General features: G+C 46.4%; 1 protein-coding gene across 3 annotated transcripts in view; it reads right to left on the bottom strand.

Annotated features, from left to right (window-relative positions):
* The window catches only part of NEDD4L (NEDD4 like E3 ubiquitin protein ligase), a gene marked incomplete at its 5' end in the record, with an annotated part of 347,403 nt that overhangs the window by 219,544 nt on the left and 107,985 nt on the right, over window positions 1-19,874 (bottom strand). For all 3 annotated transcript variants that reach the window (XM_079718200.1, XM_079718201.1, XM_079718202.1), the window contains one exon: window positions 15,494-15,567. In XM_079718200.1, coding sequence (XP_079574326.1) covers window positions 15,494-15,567 — 74 coding nt within the window. The remainder of the gene's footprint in view (window positions 1-15,493; window positions 15,568-19,874) is intronic.

Here is a 19,874-nt window from a genome sequence, read left to right as displayed (position 1 = left end):
GTCCTTTGAGGGTCACTGTCATCAATCTGAAAAGCACTGCTGTCTACATGCATCTTTAAAAATTTAGCTACACAGAAGAGATGACAAGAGAAAAATGTTAAAACCTCTCTAGTCTTCCTGAGTCTGTTTTTCACGTCATGGATTGCTTTCATTAACTTCTCTGTAATGCTAAAAACTCCCACAACCTCAGACAGAACCATATTAAAGGATATTTTTTAATTTCCAAAGCCAAATACAATTATTTTTGAGACCATCCATACCTGTTTCCCATATTAGCGTGGATATAGCTAACTCTTTATAATATTTTTCCATATTAAGAATGTCAGTCTGGAAGTTCCTTTCATAAAGAAAACGAAATGTGTTTTGAAACTCTGATCCATTAAAACGTGACACTAAAAATGCATTAAATTCATTTTGTCTTTGGGCCCATACTGGACCCTCACTGGAAGAATTTCATTTCTTCCCAATATTAGTAAATTATTCCTTTGTAGTTCGTGGCATTTTATTTTGATGATTCTACAAGTTTAGGAAATTATTTGGCAGGGGAAGGGAAGGAAAAAGGGAGGAAATAAAGTTTAAATGCTATGTACTGTCTACTTTAAAACCCAACTGTGTAAAAAGTATGGGATGCTTAAAGTAAAATTATTCACTCCTCTGTGTAAGTGTCACTACTTGAGAATGATTTAAATACCTGCCAAAACAAACAAGATTTGAATTATTTTAAAAATTAAAAAAGAACTCCAAAGAATTATTAGATTTGAATACCATTTTAAGAGTCCAGAACAAAAATGCACCTGATGATCTGGCCACCAGAGGGAGCTATAATCCCCCATACACCCGAGTGGACCCTTAACACAAGAAAGAGCCCTTCAGAAGCCTTGATGGTTAGGGATGCTTCACAATTCCTCTCCTCCAGTGAACTTTACATGGACAGAGGGGTTAAGGGTGAGGCACTCCTTAAAGTTAAAGGCAATTGTGGTAACTTCAAAGTAGGAAGGAGCTAAAAGTAATGTGGTATGTGCTGGTAGAGACTTTTTATATTATTAAAATGTATAACCTGAGTATTGCAAAGAATGAGGGGCTTAACAATACATAGAGAAAAATAAAATTAAAAATTATGAGATGAGAGGGTAAGGAAAATAGGGGCATGTACAAATCACTGGGAGGGTACAAAAGCAGGAAAAATAAATTCAGCCTAGTGACAGGGAGGGCTCAGGCCGTGAGGAATGCGCATGCGCCATAGTTTGCCAGGTGCGTTAAAAGGGGTGGGAGTGGCGACGGCTGTCAGGGATTTGGTGCCCAGTGTGGGACCACAGAGGGGTGCGGAGATGACGGTCTAGCAAAGTCCCAACACCGTGCAGTGTGACCACTGAGCACAGTGATGTGCAAACGAAGCTGAGGCTGCACACCTGGGCAAGGTGGGTGCAGAGACAGGGAAAGCTGCCTGCGGGAGATCTCACTGGGAGGCACGGACTGAACACGGCTGCTGGGGGAGGCCGAGGCCAACGGCTGCCCAGGAGAGCGGTGGAGTTCGGGGCTAAGGAGCCAGGACCTTGATCCACCGCAACGAGTGGCCGCTGGAGGGTCGGCCAGGAGCGGAATACGGTCTGTTTGAGAGGGAGCATTCTCTGTATGCAGACGACAGACGTGAAGGTGTGAACCCCGCTCAGGAAGCCCTCGGCACAAACACGGAGACCAGGCAGAGCTGGAGGGATGAGACGGCCAAGGACAACTCCCGGGTCCCTAACCTGGATGCCCAGACAGACGGTGGAGTCCCCGGCTGGGAAAGATTAGTCCAGAGAAAGAATATTTTGACATTTCAGGCCAAGAAACTGGTTTTGTTGTTGTTTTTGCAAACAAAAGAGCCTGACTGAGGTATACAGTCACTCAAATCTCATTTCTAGCACACGATGGTTCGACTACATACTTAATAACAGAGAGGAAATGAAATCACACTGCAGGGAGCCAGTAATCCATTTTGGAAGAAAGGAATTTGCATGTTTTCTTCTGCTGTCCAAACTGCAGATAACATTGAAAATCACTTCAACAAAATTAAAGCCACTGTGTGCAATGAACTCCCAAGAGTTGACAAGTGAGAGTGAGGCTATATAACCAACACTATCATTTTCTCACCAGCAAAAAGAAAAAGAAACTGTGGTAAAGTTATGATTCATCCATTTTGATTTTGCAACCAGTTGCCGTCAAACTTGAAAAACAGTATTTCTTTCAACTGCTTCTCTACCTTCCAATCTTGAATGCCTAATTTCGAGCATCTAAAAATAGCAGAGACTTTGAAACAATAATCAGTTCTTCAAAAGGGGAAGCACAACAATGTACCTATAACAACCAAAGACAGACTTGGAAACAAATCTTGCAGTTTATTTATGCCCCATCCCTCTCGGCAAGCCAGAAGGAATGTTAGCACATACCCATTGGGGCAAGGCATACTTTGCATCACTCGTGTTGATATTATACAGTAGGAATGCCAGTTCTTTTAATAATTTACTGAGGAGTTACACATTGCAGATTCCTTATTAAACATTACTGGCAGTAAGGTCATAAGTTTAAGAAATATTCGGTAGAGAAAAGAGGCAATATTTTAATGGCCACACCCTAAGTTAAACGATGTGTCTGCACCTGCTGGGATGCACATAAATTCAACTTTATTTCTTACTCGTGTAGTTATATACAAAGCACTGAGAAATCATTTTCTCTAAGACAAAAACATTTTTCAGTTGTATTCATTTGCGGACTTTAAAATCCATAGCGCCTATGTAAAACGTTTCATAAGCTGTACTGTAAGCATGCAGCCCTTGGAGAGCAAAGGAAAAAAATTAAAAGCTACTGCTGCATCTAGGAACCCCACTCCCTCATGCCCAAAAAGTCAATACTGGCTAAATTCCTGTCTGTCACTGACCAACCAACAGTAGTTTAATCTGGAAATCATGACCAAATAATACTGGCACCCCCAGTTCTAAATACATATGTTATAGAGAATCAATAGCTTATACTCTCAGGGGCGGGCAAACTATGGCCCACAGGCCACTGGTACATAGCCAAGCCCATTCATTTAGACACTGTCCTGGCTGCTTTAGTACTATCTTGAGAGACTGTAAGTCCTGCAAAGCCTCAACTATTTACCCTCTGGCCCTTTACAGAAAAGGTTTGCTGGCCCCGATTCAGACTGCCTGCAGCAGCTCTTAGAAAGGTTGTCTTTACCACTGAAGAACCTGACAGCTTGGTTAAACTTCTAAGGCATCTTAAAAACTTAATTTTCCAGGTTCCTGCCCTAAATATAAACATTAAATAGAAATAACTCTATGAATGTTTCTTAGAAGATGCAATAATCCAACATATGAGATTTGGATCTGAAAAATAATATTTTGGGGTTCCAGAGAGATACATCCCAAATGGATTTTTTTTTTAATTGGGGTATAGTTGTTGTTTTACAATGTTGTGTTAGTTTCTACTGTACAGCCAAGTGGAGTTCCCTGTGCTATCCAGCAGGTTCTTATTAGTTATCTATTTTATACATATTAGTGTATACATGTCAATCCCAATCTCCCAGTTCATCCCACCCCCCGCCTTCCCCCCTTGGTGTCCATACATTTGTTCTCTACATCTGTGTCTCTATTTCTGCCTTGCAAACCAAAATGGATTGTGGGGTGTGCGTTTTGAAAAGCAAATGGAAATGTAATTTTGAAAATTTTGAAATTTTGAAATGCAAATTTCTTTTAGGTATAACAAAGTTTTTCACCTTCAATGATGCCATTTTTGTCAGTGCAGGTGCACAGTGAGCCCCACCCTCAAGGCCTCCTCCAGGCTTTACCACTGAGAATGAGCTGGAGAGTCAGCCCTTACCTAAAACACTGGGGAACCATTAACAGAGAGAGGAACGTCTCCCTTACTCCTTTGGTGGTGAAACTATAGCATGCACCCTCCGCCATCCGAACGTCAGACCTCTCTCCATGCAATACCTACTGGCTGTGCTCCTGAAGGCTGGGTTGTTAGCTCCATTTCTGTAAAATAAATATTGTCTTCATTGTCTTCCACATTCCAAAATGCTTTCACTTCTGACTCATCTCAGGTTGGCAACATTCCCTTCCTTATAATACTTTAGCTCCTCCCATCCTTTCCCATCACCAAAAGGGGAACTTCTGGGAGACAAATATAGAATAAACTTTAGGATCAAGCAAGAGTAAGGCTATCGGGGTGAGCTGGGGGGACACAGGCCGCTGAGGAATGAAAGAGAGGAAGGAAGGAAGGAGGGGAGGGAGGCAGCCTGGCCGGGGGTTGGGTGGGTGGGTAGGCGGGGCGAGAGCCAGAGGAAGGATGCTGGGGTCCCGGGACACGGCGATGTCAGGGAGAGGGTCCAGCCTCACCACTCCCCAGAGGCATCCTCAGACTTCCAACCCCCACTGGTGCCCTCTGTAATTAATTATGTTCGTGGATTAAAATACTGCCCACGGCTCTTCAGCTGCTTTTTAATTTTTCCAGTCTCTCAGGCTCCACTGTGACCAGATGAACAAAATTTATCAAGCATCTGCTACGTGCGGGGCGCCCTCATCTTCCTAAAATGCATCAAATTCCCTGCCCTAGAGACTCAGGGACCAGAGCATCATCCATCACTGATGAAGGTAAGGGCAAGACATCCTGCAATTTTCCCTCCTCTCTGTGTTAAAGCAAGTGGCAGAGCCCAGGCCCTTTAGGTGACAGATGCCAACACATTCATGTGTCAGGAGTTGAGGCAAAGGAGGGGATTCTGAACACGGGATTCTCATGAACATAACAGCAGGGAATGGTACGTGAATGTGGCCCATCTACTTCACGCCCTTATTTACCAAAACTGGAAAGACACAAAGGCCAGTCTATATGGGTATAGTTTTTTTTTTTTTTTTTTTTTTTTGCTGTATATGGGTCTCTCACTGTTGCGGCCTCTCCCATTGCAGAGCACAGGCTCCGGACGCGCAGGCCCAACGGCCATGGCTCACGGGCCCAGCCGCTCCGCAGCACGTGGGATCCTCCCGGACCGGGGCACGAACCCGTGTCCCCTGCATTGGCAGGTGGACTCCCAATCACTGCGCCACCAGGGAAGCCCTATATGGGTATAGTTTTAAACTGTTCAGACAGTCCCTGAATTCTGAATCAGTGCATACTCCAGCACAGCCTCTTCAGGGAGTCCAGATCATTCTTAACATCCATTCTTCCAGCACTGGCTCTAGGACAGCAAGCCTGGGGCTTAAGGCAGGATGGAGACGTGCTTGCCCTGCGCACTGACCCATCTGCCACTCCTCACGTTCCTGTCTGGGAAACCTGGTGGCCTGAATCGTGTGCAAACGGTGATCGACATATTTTAAAAGGATGTTGCAGGGACTTCCCTGGCGGTCCAGTGGTTAGGACTCCGCGCTTCCACTGCAGGGGGCATGGGTTCAATCTCTGGTCAGGGAACTAAGATCCCAAATGCCACATGGCGTGGGCAAAAAAAAAAAAACATTAAAAATTATTTTTTTTGAAAAAGGATGTTTCATCTGTTCATCCATTCAAAGACCAGGAGATAAGCGCAAATACATAAAAAGCTGTGTGCCTGCTGCGGAATTAGGTCTTTATTTGGGAGGAAAGGGTTCATACCTTTTAACGTCATTTCAGGGTTTGGGGGTCAGGGGAGAACAATTAGAATAAACAGTCTGAGAGCTGGGTACTCTGTGCTCTCACATGACTAACTGTAAGGGTTCTTAGGTGCAAGGATTTTAAGACAAATACTTTTTGGCCCAGAGGCCATTAGTGTTGCTGTTGTGATTCTCAGCAATGCCCTAGATAGCTAAGGCTGCTCCAACAGGCCTCCAGAGGGAGAGGGAGCTTTGCACAGAGCTGGCAGGTCACAAACACAGTGTCAGCAGAGCGTAAGGGGCCAGGTGGGCCGCAGGGAGGTCAGCTCAACACGCCGAAGACCACCCAGGGCAGGGTCAGCACCAAACGCAGGTGGGCCCTCCAGGGGCCTCAGGGCCAGGTCAGTGGGGGACATCAGCCACACATAAAACAGCAGGAGGTGGGGGTCCATGGTGGCCCCAAGGGCATGGCCCTACCCAAAGGGCGCCACCAGCACACAGCTCCAGCCACGCGGCCTCACAGGAACACGGGCCAGGATGTCTAGGTCGTCGAGATTCTCCAGAAACCTAGAAATCTGGTTTTTTAATACGAAATCTCCCAAACGCTGGCTCAAATTTTTTATTTCTTTTAGTGTTCCACGGGCCAAAGAGACACACCTGTGGGTTCAGTTTAGAACCCACAATATACAAACCCTGCCACTATACAAACCCTGGCCTCACCGTGTCCTAGAAGTGCTGACAGTTAGCAAGGGGACCCCCAAGGTCCTTATGGCCTCAAGGTTTCTCAATCTGTAAAAGGAGGAGAGTTCTTTTGTGCGCTGTTTTCCAAAAGGGGCAAAAGAAAAAACAATTTCTAATCCTTTGGGAGAAAAAGCAAATTCGTGTTTAAAATTTACATGTATCTAGTGCCAAACTATCACCTCGCCCATTTCCTGCTGGTCCCCTGGGGGCAAATGTAATTTAACAGTGGAGGGAACAGACTTTAACCCAGGGATGAATTTTAGCATCATCAGTTATGGGACAACCAGATGTTGGGTCCCTCCTGATCAAATAGCATCCCCCATTCCTGTCTTACAAGTTTAAACTGAATTTGATCAACCTTTTAGATCCAACTCCTAAGGTACAGGAAACCCAGGAGAAAGAAGAACATATTATATGATACCACAGGAAACAATCAAATGTGGTCAGAGAGACGACCTACTGACCCCTCAAGGTCATTCAAAAAGGGGAGCGAAGACTGTTCTAGATTAACAGGGTCTTAAGAGACCTCACAGCTAACTGCAATACATGATTCTCAACTGAATTCTGGTTTAAACAGCCCACTTGTAAAAGGCATTTCAGGGCCAGCTGGGGGAATTCAGATAATGGACTAGGTAATAGAGTCCAGCAGGCAATTATTGTTCATTTTGTGAAAACTGCCTGATGGTTCTGAAGGAATATGTTTGTTTGTTTTTTTTCTCCTAGAGACACAGGCTGAAGTATTTAGGGGCTAAGTGCCATGAGGTCTGTAATTCACTTTTGAATACTTCAGGGAAAAAAAGATAGATGCAGCCAATGTGGCAAAATGTTAACGACTTAAATCTAGACAGTGGGGACTGGAGTGACCTGGTGCCACAGAGCTATCATTAGGTGGCATTAAGTCCCCATCAGTCTCAATTACTGGAAGACAGAAGGATTTTTTGACCACATCCCTCCAATGTCGTATGTGTTTTAAATTTTAAATCGCCAGCTGCCAAAAGAAAAAATGAGAACAACCCAAACAGGTCTAACTTGAGGCTCAACCCACGCAATAAAAGAAGCAACTGTGAAATCTGGGTCCTGAAACCTTCTGCACAAACGCATAAAATTCTGGAGTTGGTCTGTCTTCGCCAGCATTGCTCAATTTTAAGGAGCAGCTTTACAGTCTCAAAAGCATTCCACCCACTGTAACCTCGAATAAAGACTCTGATCAGAATTAAGTGGGAAGAGGGAGGAGGGTAGACCTAACACTTGCATTAAAATGATCCTATTCGGCCACCACTGACGCCTATGACAAAAGGTTAGATGTCGTACGATACAAGCTTAGAACACATATATATGGAATTAAAAAACAATGTCATGAAGAACCTAGGGGTAAGACGGGAATAAAGACACAGACCTCCTTGAGAATGGACTTGAGGATATGGGGAGGGGGAAGGGTAAGCTGTGACAAAGCGAAAGAGAGGCATGGACATATATACACTACCAAACGTAAGGTAGATAGCTAGTGGGAAGCAGCCGCAGAGCACAGGGAGATCAGCTCGGTGCTTTGTGACCGCCTGGAGGGGTGGGATGGGGAGGGTGGGAGGGAGGGAGATGCATGAGGGAGGGGATGTGGGAACAGATGTGTATGTATGACTGATTCACTTTGTTATAAAGCAGAAACTAAGAAAAAAAGAAAAAAAAAAAAAGATACAAGCTTAACTGAAAAAGAATACAGTTTGAAACGCGAAAAGGTATTTTAAGTTAAAAAAAAAAAAAAGATCTTATCTATTCGAAATCTAATACTTGATGATATTCACTCACAAGTCTAGGCACTTGATTAGCTGCCATCACACACACTGGCTAGTTCTTTAAATCTGCTTTTTAAAAAATGCCTAGTCATCAAATCTAACAGTCACCTAGTCCAGTGGCCCATCCAATGGCTGAACCTTGGCCGTTCAAGATGAGTATTAACGTACCACGGGAAAGAGCTCTGAAGTCAGATAAATCTGGACTCAGCTGGTCCCACCACTCACTACAGAGTGGTTTCATCTTGGGCTGATGACAATCTCTCTGAACCTCAACTTCCTCACCTAAAAATGGAGATAATCATTCCCTCTTCATAAAGGCAGACTCTGATGGCTTCATATCACGTTCCATGCACTGGGCCAGCCAACCTGGAAGTACTCAAAAGAGTCTGTAAGTAACTTAAGAGCCTAGGCTCTCACTCAGCTCACAGCTCTGAAACTTACTAGTGGTATATAGACTTTGCAACTTCTCTTTCTTTTTTTTTTTTGGGGGGGGGCTGTGCTTTTTTATTGTGGAAATTTTTTTAACTTTTTCTTTTCAAATAATTATACATTCACAGCAAAAAAATATATATATACAGGAATATTCCATGTACCAGTTTCCCCAAATGGTGATGTGCACGCGTGTGTGTGTGTACCTCTATGCGATTTTATCACGTGTAGATTCACATAACCAACACAACCGAGATTCAGAACTCTACCATCACCACAAGGCCCTCTAATGCTACCCTTAATAACCACATCTACACTCACTGCTTTGAGAAGATTTTTAGTTATTATCAATATTCCTTACAAGAAGATTTAGGTTTTCTGTTTCTTCTGGATTCAGTTCTGGTAACTTGTGTCTTTTTTTCTAAGAATTTTCCATTTCATCTTAGTAGTCTAATATGTTGGCATGAAGTTGTTTATACCACTCCCTTATAATCCTTTTGATTTCTGTAAGGGTGGTAGTGATAGTCCCTCTTTCATTTCTGACTTTATCCATTTGTGTCTTCTCTCATTTTTCTTGATTAACATGGCTAAAGGTTTGTCCGTTTTTAAAAATGTTATCAACGAACTAACTTTTGGTTTTATTCATTTTCTCTACGTTTTTCTGTTTCCTATTTAACTTACTCCCACTACCATCCTTATGAGTTCCTTCTTTCTGCAACTTCTCTTTCCTGCCGTGTTTTCCTTACCTGCAAAATGGAAAGGAGAACAGGGCCTGCGGCATAAGGGCTTTTGGGAGAATCGAACGAGCTCCTGTGTAGACAGGTCAGGCCGTGCCTGGCACGTAGGACGCACTCACTAAACGTGAGCTATCGTGACTTGCTCCTCTCCTTCCTTATCCCCCATGTGAGGAAAGCATGACTCCCGGACCGCAAACTGCACACATCACTGTGGCCAAACAGCAGGACTCATCGCTGCCACATCAGAAAGTACCTAAAAGGCTCCCTGGGAAGTCAGAGTGGTCCCACCGACCCCACCTGTAACTGCCCGTCAAGAGCCCGGCCCGCTGCCTCTACTTCCCCTGTCTGGAATGATAGCCACGTGCTCCCCAACCCATGACTCGTGCCAATGGCTCCATCCTGACCCTAAGACTAAGTGGTTGGTGCAGGGGCTTGACCTTCCATTGCAGCCCCAGCTCAGCCTCATGCCCCCCAAGCAGAAGTTTCTATAGCCACCACCACAAGCAAGTGTGTTCCCTTCTGTGGGCTTTGAAGCAGTGATTCTGCAAAGACATCAGCATCAAACGGAGACCCTGCCTGCCTGCCATCCCGCTGGCCCCCCGAGACGCTTTACTGACACCAGCCTTCGTGCTCGCTTCCCTCAAGCCCTCCTCCACGCTCACCTTTTATCAGAGTCCTAGGCGGGCCTCCTCCACTGGTCTACACTGACCCTTTGTGAGAATTACAAAAAGCACCTGCCCTGGATGGCAGGGTCGGGGTGAGGGAGATGCCTGATGAGCTAAGGGCACCTCTGAGAATTAGAAAAAAGTGACCCTTCCTCCAGGCTGGCGACCCTGCACCACAGCTTAGGTTCTATTACTAGATTCTACTAGTGAAGTCAAGTCAAGCAACTGCCATGTGCCAGGATCTCTCTGGGCTTACAAACAGGAATAAGAGCTACAGCCTCCGAGCTGAGACCAGGGCTGGAGGGAGGGGGAAACTTGTGGAACCACGACAGCCTAGGCACAAGAGTTGTTTTCTCCTCTTGGGCTGGGGAGCCCAGCAGAGGTGCTGCCACATGAACTGGACCTGGAGAAGAGCTGGGCGAGCAGTGCCAGAAAGGATGCAAGCAGACTCCGGGCAGAGGGGGAGACACCCGCAAGGCAAGCAGCAGCACGTCCCACGGCGCACTTAGAGGAAGGTGAGTTTCCAGTGAAGAGGCAGGAATAGGAGGGAAGCGGGGAAGAGAGGAGGTCACCGTTCCCTCCTTCCCTAAATACTTCTTGAGAATCTACTGTGTGCTGGTATCGTGTAAGGCGGGGAGAGTAAAAAATAAATAAAATAAACCCTAGCTGTCAGAAGCCAAAAAGGTAGTCTGGGAGAGAGAAATAGTTATAATCATAAAACAACAACAGAGGGACACCTAATACTTCCGGGTTGTAGGGCACATGAAAGACAGGAAGTGATCTGCCGGGGGACTGGGAGGGACCAGCAGAGGAGATGACCGGCCGAGCTGCCTGGCAGGTGAGGGTGAGGACAGGGGTGCAGAGGGGAGGAGGGAGCAAAGACAGAGTGTGCTGTGTGTAGGGGTGAGCAGGCAAGAGCAGGCAGCGGCCAGGGTGGGACCAGAGCGGGAGGCAGACCAAACAGAGAGGCCGTGGCACACTGCGTTACAAAGGGACGTGAGACCTCCACCTTAACGGGAAACGGGGATTTCAGCCCACAGGCGAATGCAGATCAAACCAGGCCAGGAGGGGATTCAACTGGCTCGGTCTGCGCCTCAGCTCAAACGCTCTGCAGCAGGCTGGAGGGTGGGAGGTGTGGACATGTCGGTGGGTCACTTCAGAAAGCGAGTCGCGACAAACCATCCACCAGCACAGCATCCAAGGGACCTCCCAGGGGGCGGTGTCACCTTGATCCCCTAACGCTGCACTTTGTCTCACGAAGACAGCCTGTTTCCAAAAGAGAAGTGGGTACCCTCTTGTATGCGGTGTTTCCAGCATGATTTTACTTCCCTTCTGGTGTGTTATTGGCATTTTACACATGGCCCACTTTTTGAAAGAGTCTGATTTTCTTTTGGCCAAGCTTAAGACAGCAACAACAACAAATGCTCAAAACCCTTGCACAGCATTTTTTTTTCACAGTATGGATCTTAACAGTTGGGTGCCTCTGACCCAAGGTGACCACCGTCTCCATCTACATCCCATGTCCTGACATCCCATTTGATTCAGCATTTGTTGCAAACAAAAGTGTCCCTTGTTTAGATGACAGATTATAGGATTGACCTTCTCCACCTGAAGGTAGGGTCCAAAAGATAACATCTTTCTCTACTGCGGCAATTCTCCACACAGACCAACTGCTGAGAAGTTCCAGGGGAGCAAGAGCTCAATTATCAAATCTTCTTCCAATAAAGGCTCTTTTTTTTTTTTTTTTGCGGTAGGCGGGCCTCTCACTGTTGTGGCCTCTCCCCTTGCGGAGCACAGGCTCCGGAGCACAGGCTCAGTGGCCATGGCTCACGGGCCCAGCCGCTCCACGGCATGTGGGATCTTCCCAGACCGGGGCACGAACCCGTGTCCCCTGCATCGGCAGGCGGACTCTCAACCACTGCGCCACCAGGGAAGCCCTTTTTTTTTTTTTTTTTTTAAATAGCTGCACTGCGAGGCTTGTGGGATCCTAGTTGCCCGACCAGGGATCGAACCCAGGCCCCAGCAGTGAAAGCGCCAAGTGCTAACCATGGGACCGCCAGGACATTCCCAACAATAAAGACTCTTTTAATAAAGTGAGACTTTGCTGGATGGAAGCTGGAAAGTGATCCTGTGTCCTCAGCCCTGGATTGGGACGGAGAGAGCAGGTAAGGAGAAGGGCATTTCAGGTGCACGGCGAGCGGAAAGTTTCTTTCTTTTTTTAAAGCTTGGGCAAAAGAAAATCAGCCTCTTTCAAAAGGTAGGCCATGTGTAAAATGCCAATAATACGTCAAAAGGGAAGTAATATCATATTACAAACACTGCATACGGATGGCACCCACTTCTGTTTTGGAAAAGGGTGGTCTCCGTGAGACCAAGCTGAGAGGTAGGCCTAGAGGCCAGGGCCCTGCCGATGCCAGTCCTCAGAGCAGGAGCCTCAGGCAGCCTCTGCGGGACAAGGAGCCACCCAGGAGTGCACTGCTCTACCCTCCAGCATCACCTACTCCGACCAACACGCCCGGCCCTCCCCCACCCTCACAGGCCACGTGACCCAGGCAGCCTCCTTCGACTCCAGAGACTGTCAATCCGTCTTCCAACCCATCCAAGCCTGTATGATTTCTACCACTTCCAAGTGCCTGACGCTGCTGCTGAGGAAGACTGTCCTTCCTCCTCCATCCATCAGGACTCCCAGTGCCTACACAGCCCTCCTTCTGTGAAGGGAGAATCAGGGTCCTGGAAGACGCAGAGGTGGAGGGAAGGTTCAGTGACAGGCTGGGGGAGAAGAGGGGCCTGCCGGCCTGCAGTTCGGAAGGACACGGAGAAAAGGGTCTCACTCCAGGGGACAGCGCAGAAGACATTACAACACCTGCCGCACTCACGGCTACTCCCCCAGGACACGTGAGTGCTGCCAGCCAACCAGAGTCACCTTGGGGTTCTCCCTGACCCCAGCGCCCCGGTGACGAGGAAAGTGCTCTCCTTGCTTTCTGCTGACGTACTGTGACAGAGGTGGGTTGAAAGGATGTGCATGAGACAACGTGGAAGAGACCGCAGGTCACTAGGCAAAATAATGAGGCAAGAACCGGCGCCACCCTCCAGGGAGATGCCAGTGCGGCGGGACGCTGCATGGTCACCTAACCCTCCAACTGGCGCCCACTCACTGGCAAACGGGTCCTTTGAGCACTCTGGCCCCTGAGACGGGGGGAGAGGGAAGGAGGGAGGCAGGCAGGCAGGCAGGGGTGTGTGTTGAATTTATTAAACTAAGGCAGTGAAGCGCAGGACGCAGATTCAGAGCTTCTGGCTCATTTTCGGGCCCTCGGTTCCTGAGGCCACGACACTGTTTCTCTTTCCACTGAACATCCTGAGGCATTACCTATAATTCCTCTCAACCCTGCCCCGAAGAAATGACTCTTCCTCTTTTCATATAAATGGTTAACAATTCAGATCTGCTTGGCTCTTTTACGATTTGGAGCCCAATTCCGCTACCAATCTTAAGCTCAGGGCTTCTGAACAGGCTAAAAAACAATCTGAATCAATTTCATTTTTTTAAGGAAGAGTTTTGGATAAAACAAAAATGAATCAAACGAAAAGTGACTGTAATATTCCAAATCCAACTCCTTCCTTCCAAACTCTAATATTTGTTGCAAAGAGCCAGTCAGAGCAACAGGCATTTCTGACATAAGAGCACAAGCTACTAGCCCGCGTGCAAACACTGAAATTTAAAACTAACTGACCCAGTCCTGTTCTTAGTGCTCTGTGTGTTAAGCAGTAGAAGAAAGATGCTAAAAAGTAAGATGTCTCTGTCTCCAATAAACGTCTAATTTAGTAAGAGGCAAGTGAAATGCTAGAGCATTAGCGCAGGCGCATGGTAAACTGCTCAGGGTGGCTTCAGGTCAAATGAGAAAGAAGCTGCAGGTGGGATGTGCCTCCCTGCCCCTCCCCACCCCATCACCCGCAGCTCAGGCTGATGGCAGTGCCCCAAAGCATGCGGTTTCCCAGTGATACAACTCAGAAAGCTAACCCTGTTAAGTCATGTGGGGTACACGTAAGCATCAGAAATTTAAAAAAAAATTTCCCTGATATTGAACGTGCATCAATTTTACTTAGTTACAGGCAGACCTCGGAGATAGTGCAGGCTCAGTTCCAGAGTCCCGCAATAAATCGAATATCCCCATAAAACGAGTCACACGAATTTTGGGTTCCCAGTGCATATACAAGTTATGCTTACACTATACCATAATCTGTTAGATGTGCAATAGCATTATGTCCTTTTTTAAAAAGGGTAAATACCTTAACTTAGAAATACTTTCTTGCTAAAAAATGTCAACCGTCGTCTGACAACCCAGGATTGCCCCAAACCCTCCATTTGTTAAAAAGCAGCACCTGGGAAGCGCAACAAAGTGAGATATGCCTGGATTTACTTTTGCTCGTTAACGCAAATCACATTAGTAGCTTACTGATTTCTTTGCTAGACAAAACCCAAAACGGGCATGGTAACAGGACAGAATATAAAAGTGTGCCGACCAATGGCAGACAAGGGCTTCTGCGCGGTGGGGGGAGGACGAGGTTAGCTGGACAGAACACTGGACAGTGTCAGGCTGAGGCCCTGAACCCGAGCGTCACTACGGGCAATGGTCCCAGAGACTCACGGGATGACCCAGTGTTCCTATGTGGTGACTCTAGCGGCCAGCATGGCCCTCTGGTTCAACCCCATCAGGTACCCAACTGGAAGAGGGCGCTGAGCAGGGACCGGGGGCCTCATATGTGACTGGATTTAAATAGTAACCTTTCCTGTTTCCATTCAACAGGGAAGTGGGACTACAACATCTCTAATATATCCTTTAGGTCAAAAGTTCAAAAGGGCTTTCTTCTCCGAAATCTGGTTCAAATCCTAGTTCCAAGTAGCTCTAATCCTCACTCTGCTACCGGCCCAGCAACTTAAGGCAACACACTGTCAAGAGCCAGTAGGGCTGACTGAAAGATACAGGGATACCAGGTGCTACACTCAAAATAAAAAAGCTAAAACAGCCAGAATGATTAGGCTGCGAGTGCTTCTGTAAATGCCACAGAAATCACCAAGTCTCTTCATTCCAAAATTACACGTGCCAAGAAATATCCAGTTCTCCCAGGAACAAAACAATACTTTGTTTCCCTCAGCTAGGGTTGTTTTTTTTAAAAAACAAAAAAACAAAAACCAGGAATGTATTAAAATGAACACGGACATGTTCTCAAACTTATTTTTCTACTGCAGAAAAACAGAAACATCTGAATCTAATTTCCTCATGAAATCAACCCGTAGGAAGGCCAAGCCTGCTAACTGCCGCTGTTACACAAGGTCTACACCCCTGCAAGAATGTGGTCCCTGAACCAGCTGCAGCATGAGCATCACCTACTCAATCAGAAACTCAATCTCTGCTTTAAGAAGCACCGCCCCGCCCCCGCCCCATCCGGGTCATTCCGATGCACCTGAACTTGAAAAGCGCTTGCTTAAACTCTCTTCAGAAGCCAACCAGATAACAAAGCAAACATACCTGGCTCCGAAGATGTCCTTTTTGGCGAGGTCAATTCCAGAAACAACCTTCACTCTGAGGATACGGGACTCTCCCTGTTGGAGAGGGAAAAAAATAGTTTACAAAATGGACTTTCAATCGATGGTTCTCTCAGCCAATACGCAAAGTCAATGATTACTCTTTACGCACAGGCGATCCTTCCTTACGCTGAAGTTCAGAAAGCAACATTCCAGCTCTGAAATCCTACAACCCTAGACATTTAGAGCATCCGAGTTAATTAAGCTCAAGTTTAATTCAAACTAGGTCATGCAGATCAATGATTCCTGCCACAGACAGGAAATATTTCCCAGCTGTACCAAGAACACAACCGCACACAGGAAACCACCTAGATAAATGCCCAAGTGCAATAACATTCCATAAATTTCATAAATAATTCTTCCTTTGAAGTTAATATATTTGTGTGTGTGGCCTGAGAGAGAGGAATTTCACGTGGTAAAATATTTCCTCAAAATTACGGTTTCAAAATGTTGGTGCTGGCAAACAAAAATAATGTCTCATTCCAGTAAAAAGAAATAAAAAGCATCATCCTAAATGGAAATCACCCCAAAAACATCTCAGAAACCATTCATTCATTCATTCATTCATCCCATCCACCTGCTTATTTATTCATTCCAATATTTTCTAAGCAGCTCCTATGGGCATTGAGCTTGGACGTGAAATACAGACATGAATATGCTGATGGTCTACTGAGAGTGATGCGCAGACGATAGCACAGGACCCTGTGATGGTGCCATGCCAGGAGAAGTCTAGTCTAAGGGCTACAGGACCCTGTGATGGTGCCACGCCAGGAGAAGTCTAGTCTAAGGGCTACAGGACCCTGTGATGGTGTCACACCAGGAGAAGCCTAGTCTAAGGGCTACAGGACCCTGTGATGGTGCCACGCCAGGAGAAGCCTAGTCTAAGGGCTACAGGACCCTGTGATGGTGCCACGCCAGGAGAAGTCTAGTCTAAGGGCTACAGGACCCTGTGATGGTGCCACGCCAGGAGAAGTCTAGTCTAAGGGCTACAGGACCCTGTGATGGTGCCACGCCAGGAGAAGTCTAGTCTAAGGGCTACAGGACCCTGTGATGGTGCCATGCCAGGAGAAGTCTAGTCTAAGGGCTAAGACATTCAGGAGAGATGAGATGGCTTAGGGGGAAGGGCAGGCAGAAGTCCAGGATAACTCTCAGATTTCCAGTTTGGGTCACTAAGTCTTAACATAAATTGAAACAGAGAATTCAGTTGAATTCAAGGTGCCCTGTGAAACAACCAGGTGGGGAAAAAAAAGAGATGACTAAACAGATAAATGGGAGAGAGATCTAGTCTGGGCTAGAGACTTGGGAGTTACCAGTGTAGAGCTGACAGTTGGTAGGTAGAGTTCAAGATCTGTGAGAAGTTATCCAAGACGAGTGAGAAGAAAAAGTGGCTAGCGATGGAGCCCTTGGGGATCCAAGTGCTGAGGGGCAAGAGAGAAGTAATATGAAATTCATCTTCCCAATGTGTTTAGTCAAGACATAGGTGAGGGAAAGAAACCCTAAATGATCTGTAGGTTACGTCCTGTCAAAGGAGATAAAGGCAGGGTGAAATAAAACATGGAGCGAAAAGGGTGCTGAACCTTAGCAATTAGCTGCCCAGATCAAGCACACGTACAGGCAATCGGAACCCATGTTTGAGAACCTTTACTTTCCAGGATCCTTCAATCCTTCATCCTTCCAACCATCCACCCCCGACACAAGGCTGCCCACATGCAAACACAGCAAGGGACACAAACGTGTGTGTTTATAATTCCCTTTCAAAGGAGGCCTGCATTCAACTCTGGCAGGATTTAATATGTTTGGCAACCTTCATGAAAAGATTCAGCCAAGCCAGAGATAACCAAAACAGGACCCTACTACATGGTTTACCAAAGCTCCCAGGGTTACATGCTCTTCCCTTGGTCCTTTAAGCAGGTGCTGAGTGCCCTCCCCTTTCTCTTACACAGTCAGCTCACCACCCATCACCAGGGATTCTTTCTTGGCACGTTATCTAGGCTAAGGCTCTTTTCTGTTTCTCATAGCAGGCTGTACCCCACAGCCATCATTTGACAGCTCCTATGGCCTACTCAGCTCAAGGAATGCCACAGTTGAAGTATTTTTACACGTGGATCAAAATTTGGCAACACGCCTGTGGACCGTTCCTAGTACACCTGGGAAGAGCTTATGACCCACTAGTGCCCGTAGCATACCAATTGAGAGCCATGGGTTAAAATGAAATCCTCATCTGCAAGGCGAAGAGGTTAAGACTTTACTTGGGGGAATAAGGAATCATTCAAAAGAAGAAACGAGGACAAGGAACAGCTGGAGAGGAGCTTATTTTTTTCTGTCTCCATGCCTCCCCCATCCCAACTCTCTGCCTCTCTCACCAACGACAAATATTGCAAATCAGCAATTCTCCCCGACACCACTGTGCAGAGGCGGGGACAACGGCTGGAACCCCCGGAGGGTGGATACTGTTAAAGGAAAGCGCTACATCTCCAGGGCCGTCCTTGATGCTGGCTGAAACAGATGTGTGATCTGGCGGCAGAAGGGTGAAAGGACCTTTGAGGAGGAGGAGGATGGAGGGTCTACAAAGCAGTAACTCTTCCAATGACCAGCTCAGAGTGACACACACCTAGTCTTGCACTTGTGACTGATGTGGGAGCAATAAAGAAGGGACGGTGTGATGAAAACCAAACTACAGTCAATCACAAGTCACGGAGAAGAAGACAAGAATTCTGGTTAGAAACTGTCTCTTTGTCTCACAGCCCTTGGGATTCTCAGAAATCCTGGGCAGAATCCTGGACTTTCCACCAACTCCATAGGGGGCTCAAAGGAACCTTGTCTGGATTCTAAGGAATAGGATGAGCCCAGCTAACACCCAGTTCCCTTAGGTTTAACGTTGGGTGAATGTTCTTAAATTGGACAGACCTACTCTGCAAAAGCATACATTTTAAAAATCAGGGAACATTTATACAAATAAATGAATAAAAATAAATTAAAATGAAGGGATACCTAGAATTTTTTATGGAAACTGATTTATTCATTTAGTAAACATGAACATCTGTTCTAAGATCCAGGGATACAGCAATGAAGACAGACAAAACTCCTACCCCCTACCCCTCCCAGCCCACCTTCCAGTATTATTGAGAGTGTGCTATACCAGACCCCTCAACTACATGGGGAAACAAACCAGGAGGGTCTAAACACCTTAATATTCTGTACATACACCCATTCAGTAAACAAATTCTCACCTAGGAATCAATCCTAAGAAAGTAAAAATAAAATAAAAAATCCATAAAAATCCCCCAAAGGCTTCCCTGGTTGTGCAGTGGTTGAGAGTCCACCTGCCGATGCAGGGGACACAGGTTCGTGCCCTGGTTCCAGGAGGATCCCACATGCCATGGAGCGGCTGGGCCCGTGAGCCATGGCCGCTGAGCCTGTGCGTCCGGAGCCTGTGCTTCACAACGGGAGAGGCCACAGCAGTGAGAGGCCCGCGTACCGGAAAAAAAAAAAAGAAAAAAAAAAATCCCCCCCCCCCAAAACTAGCTAAACAGAGTCATCAAAGCATCTTTTTAATTTAAAAATGTAGGGTTTTCCCTGGTGGTGCAGTGGTTAAGAATCCGCCTGCCAATGCAGGGGACATGGGTTCGAGCCCTGGGCCAGGAGGATCCCACATGCCACGGAGCAACTGACCCATGCACCACAACTACTGAGCCTGCGCTCTAGAGCCCGTGAGCCACAGCTACTGAAGCCCGCATGCCTAGAGCCCATGCTCCGCAACAAGAGAAGCCACCGCAATGAGAAGCCTGCGCACCGCAAGGAAGAGTCGCCCCTGCTCGCCTCAACTAGAGAAAACCTGTGCTCAGCAACGAAGACCCAATGCAGCCAAATAAATAAATAAATAAATTTATTTTTTTAAAAAAAGTAAAAAGCCACAAAAGTAGACAGTTAAATATTCACGGCAATTCTGTGCAATGGGCTATAACACTGTCATTAAAAATACGTGAGAAACCATAAACAAGATGAAAAGACAACCCTCAGAATGGGAGAAAATATTTGCAAATGAGTCAATGGACAAAGGATTAATCTCCAAAATATATAAACAGCTCATGCAGCTCAATATTAAAGAAACAAACAACCCAATACAAAAATGGGCAGAAGACCTAAATAGACATTTCTCCAAAGAAGACATACAGATGGCCAAGAAGCACATGAAAAGCTGCTCAACATCACTAATTATTAGAGAAACGCAAATCAAAACTACAATGAGGTATCACCTCACACCAGTTAGAATGGGCATCATCAGAAAATCTACAAACAACAAATGCTGGAGAGGGTGTGGAGAA

The sequence above is a fragment of the Hyperoodon ampullatus genome (assembly GCF_949752795.1).
Source record: "Hyperoodon ampullatus genome assembly, chromosome: 13".
NCBI classification, from domain to species: domain Eukaryota; kingdom Metazoa; phylum Chordata; class Mammalia; order Artiodactyla; family Ziphiidae; genus Hyperoodon; species Hyperoodon ampullatus.
Note: the sequence above shows the minus strand (reverse complement) of the source record. Positions and strands in the feature narration are given on the sequence as shown.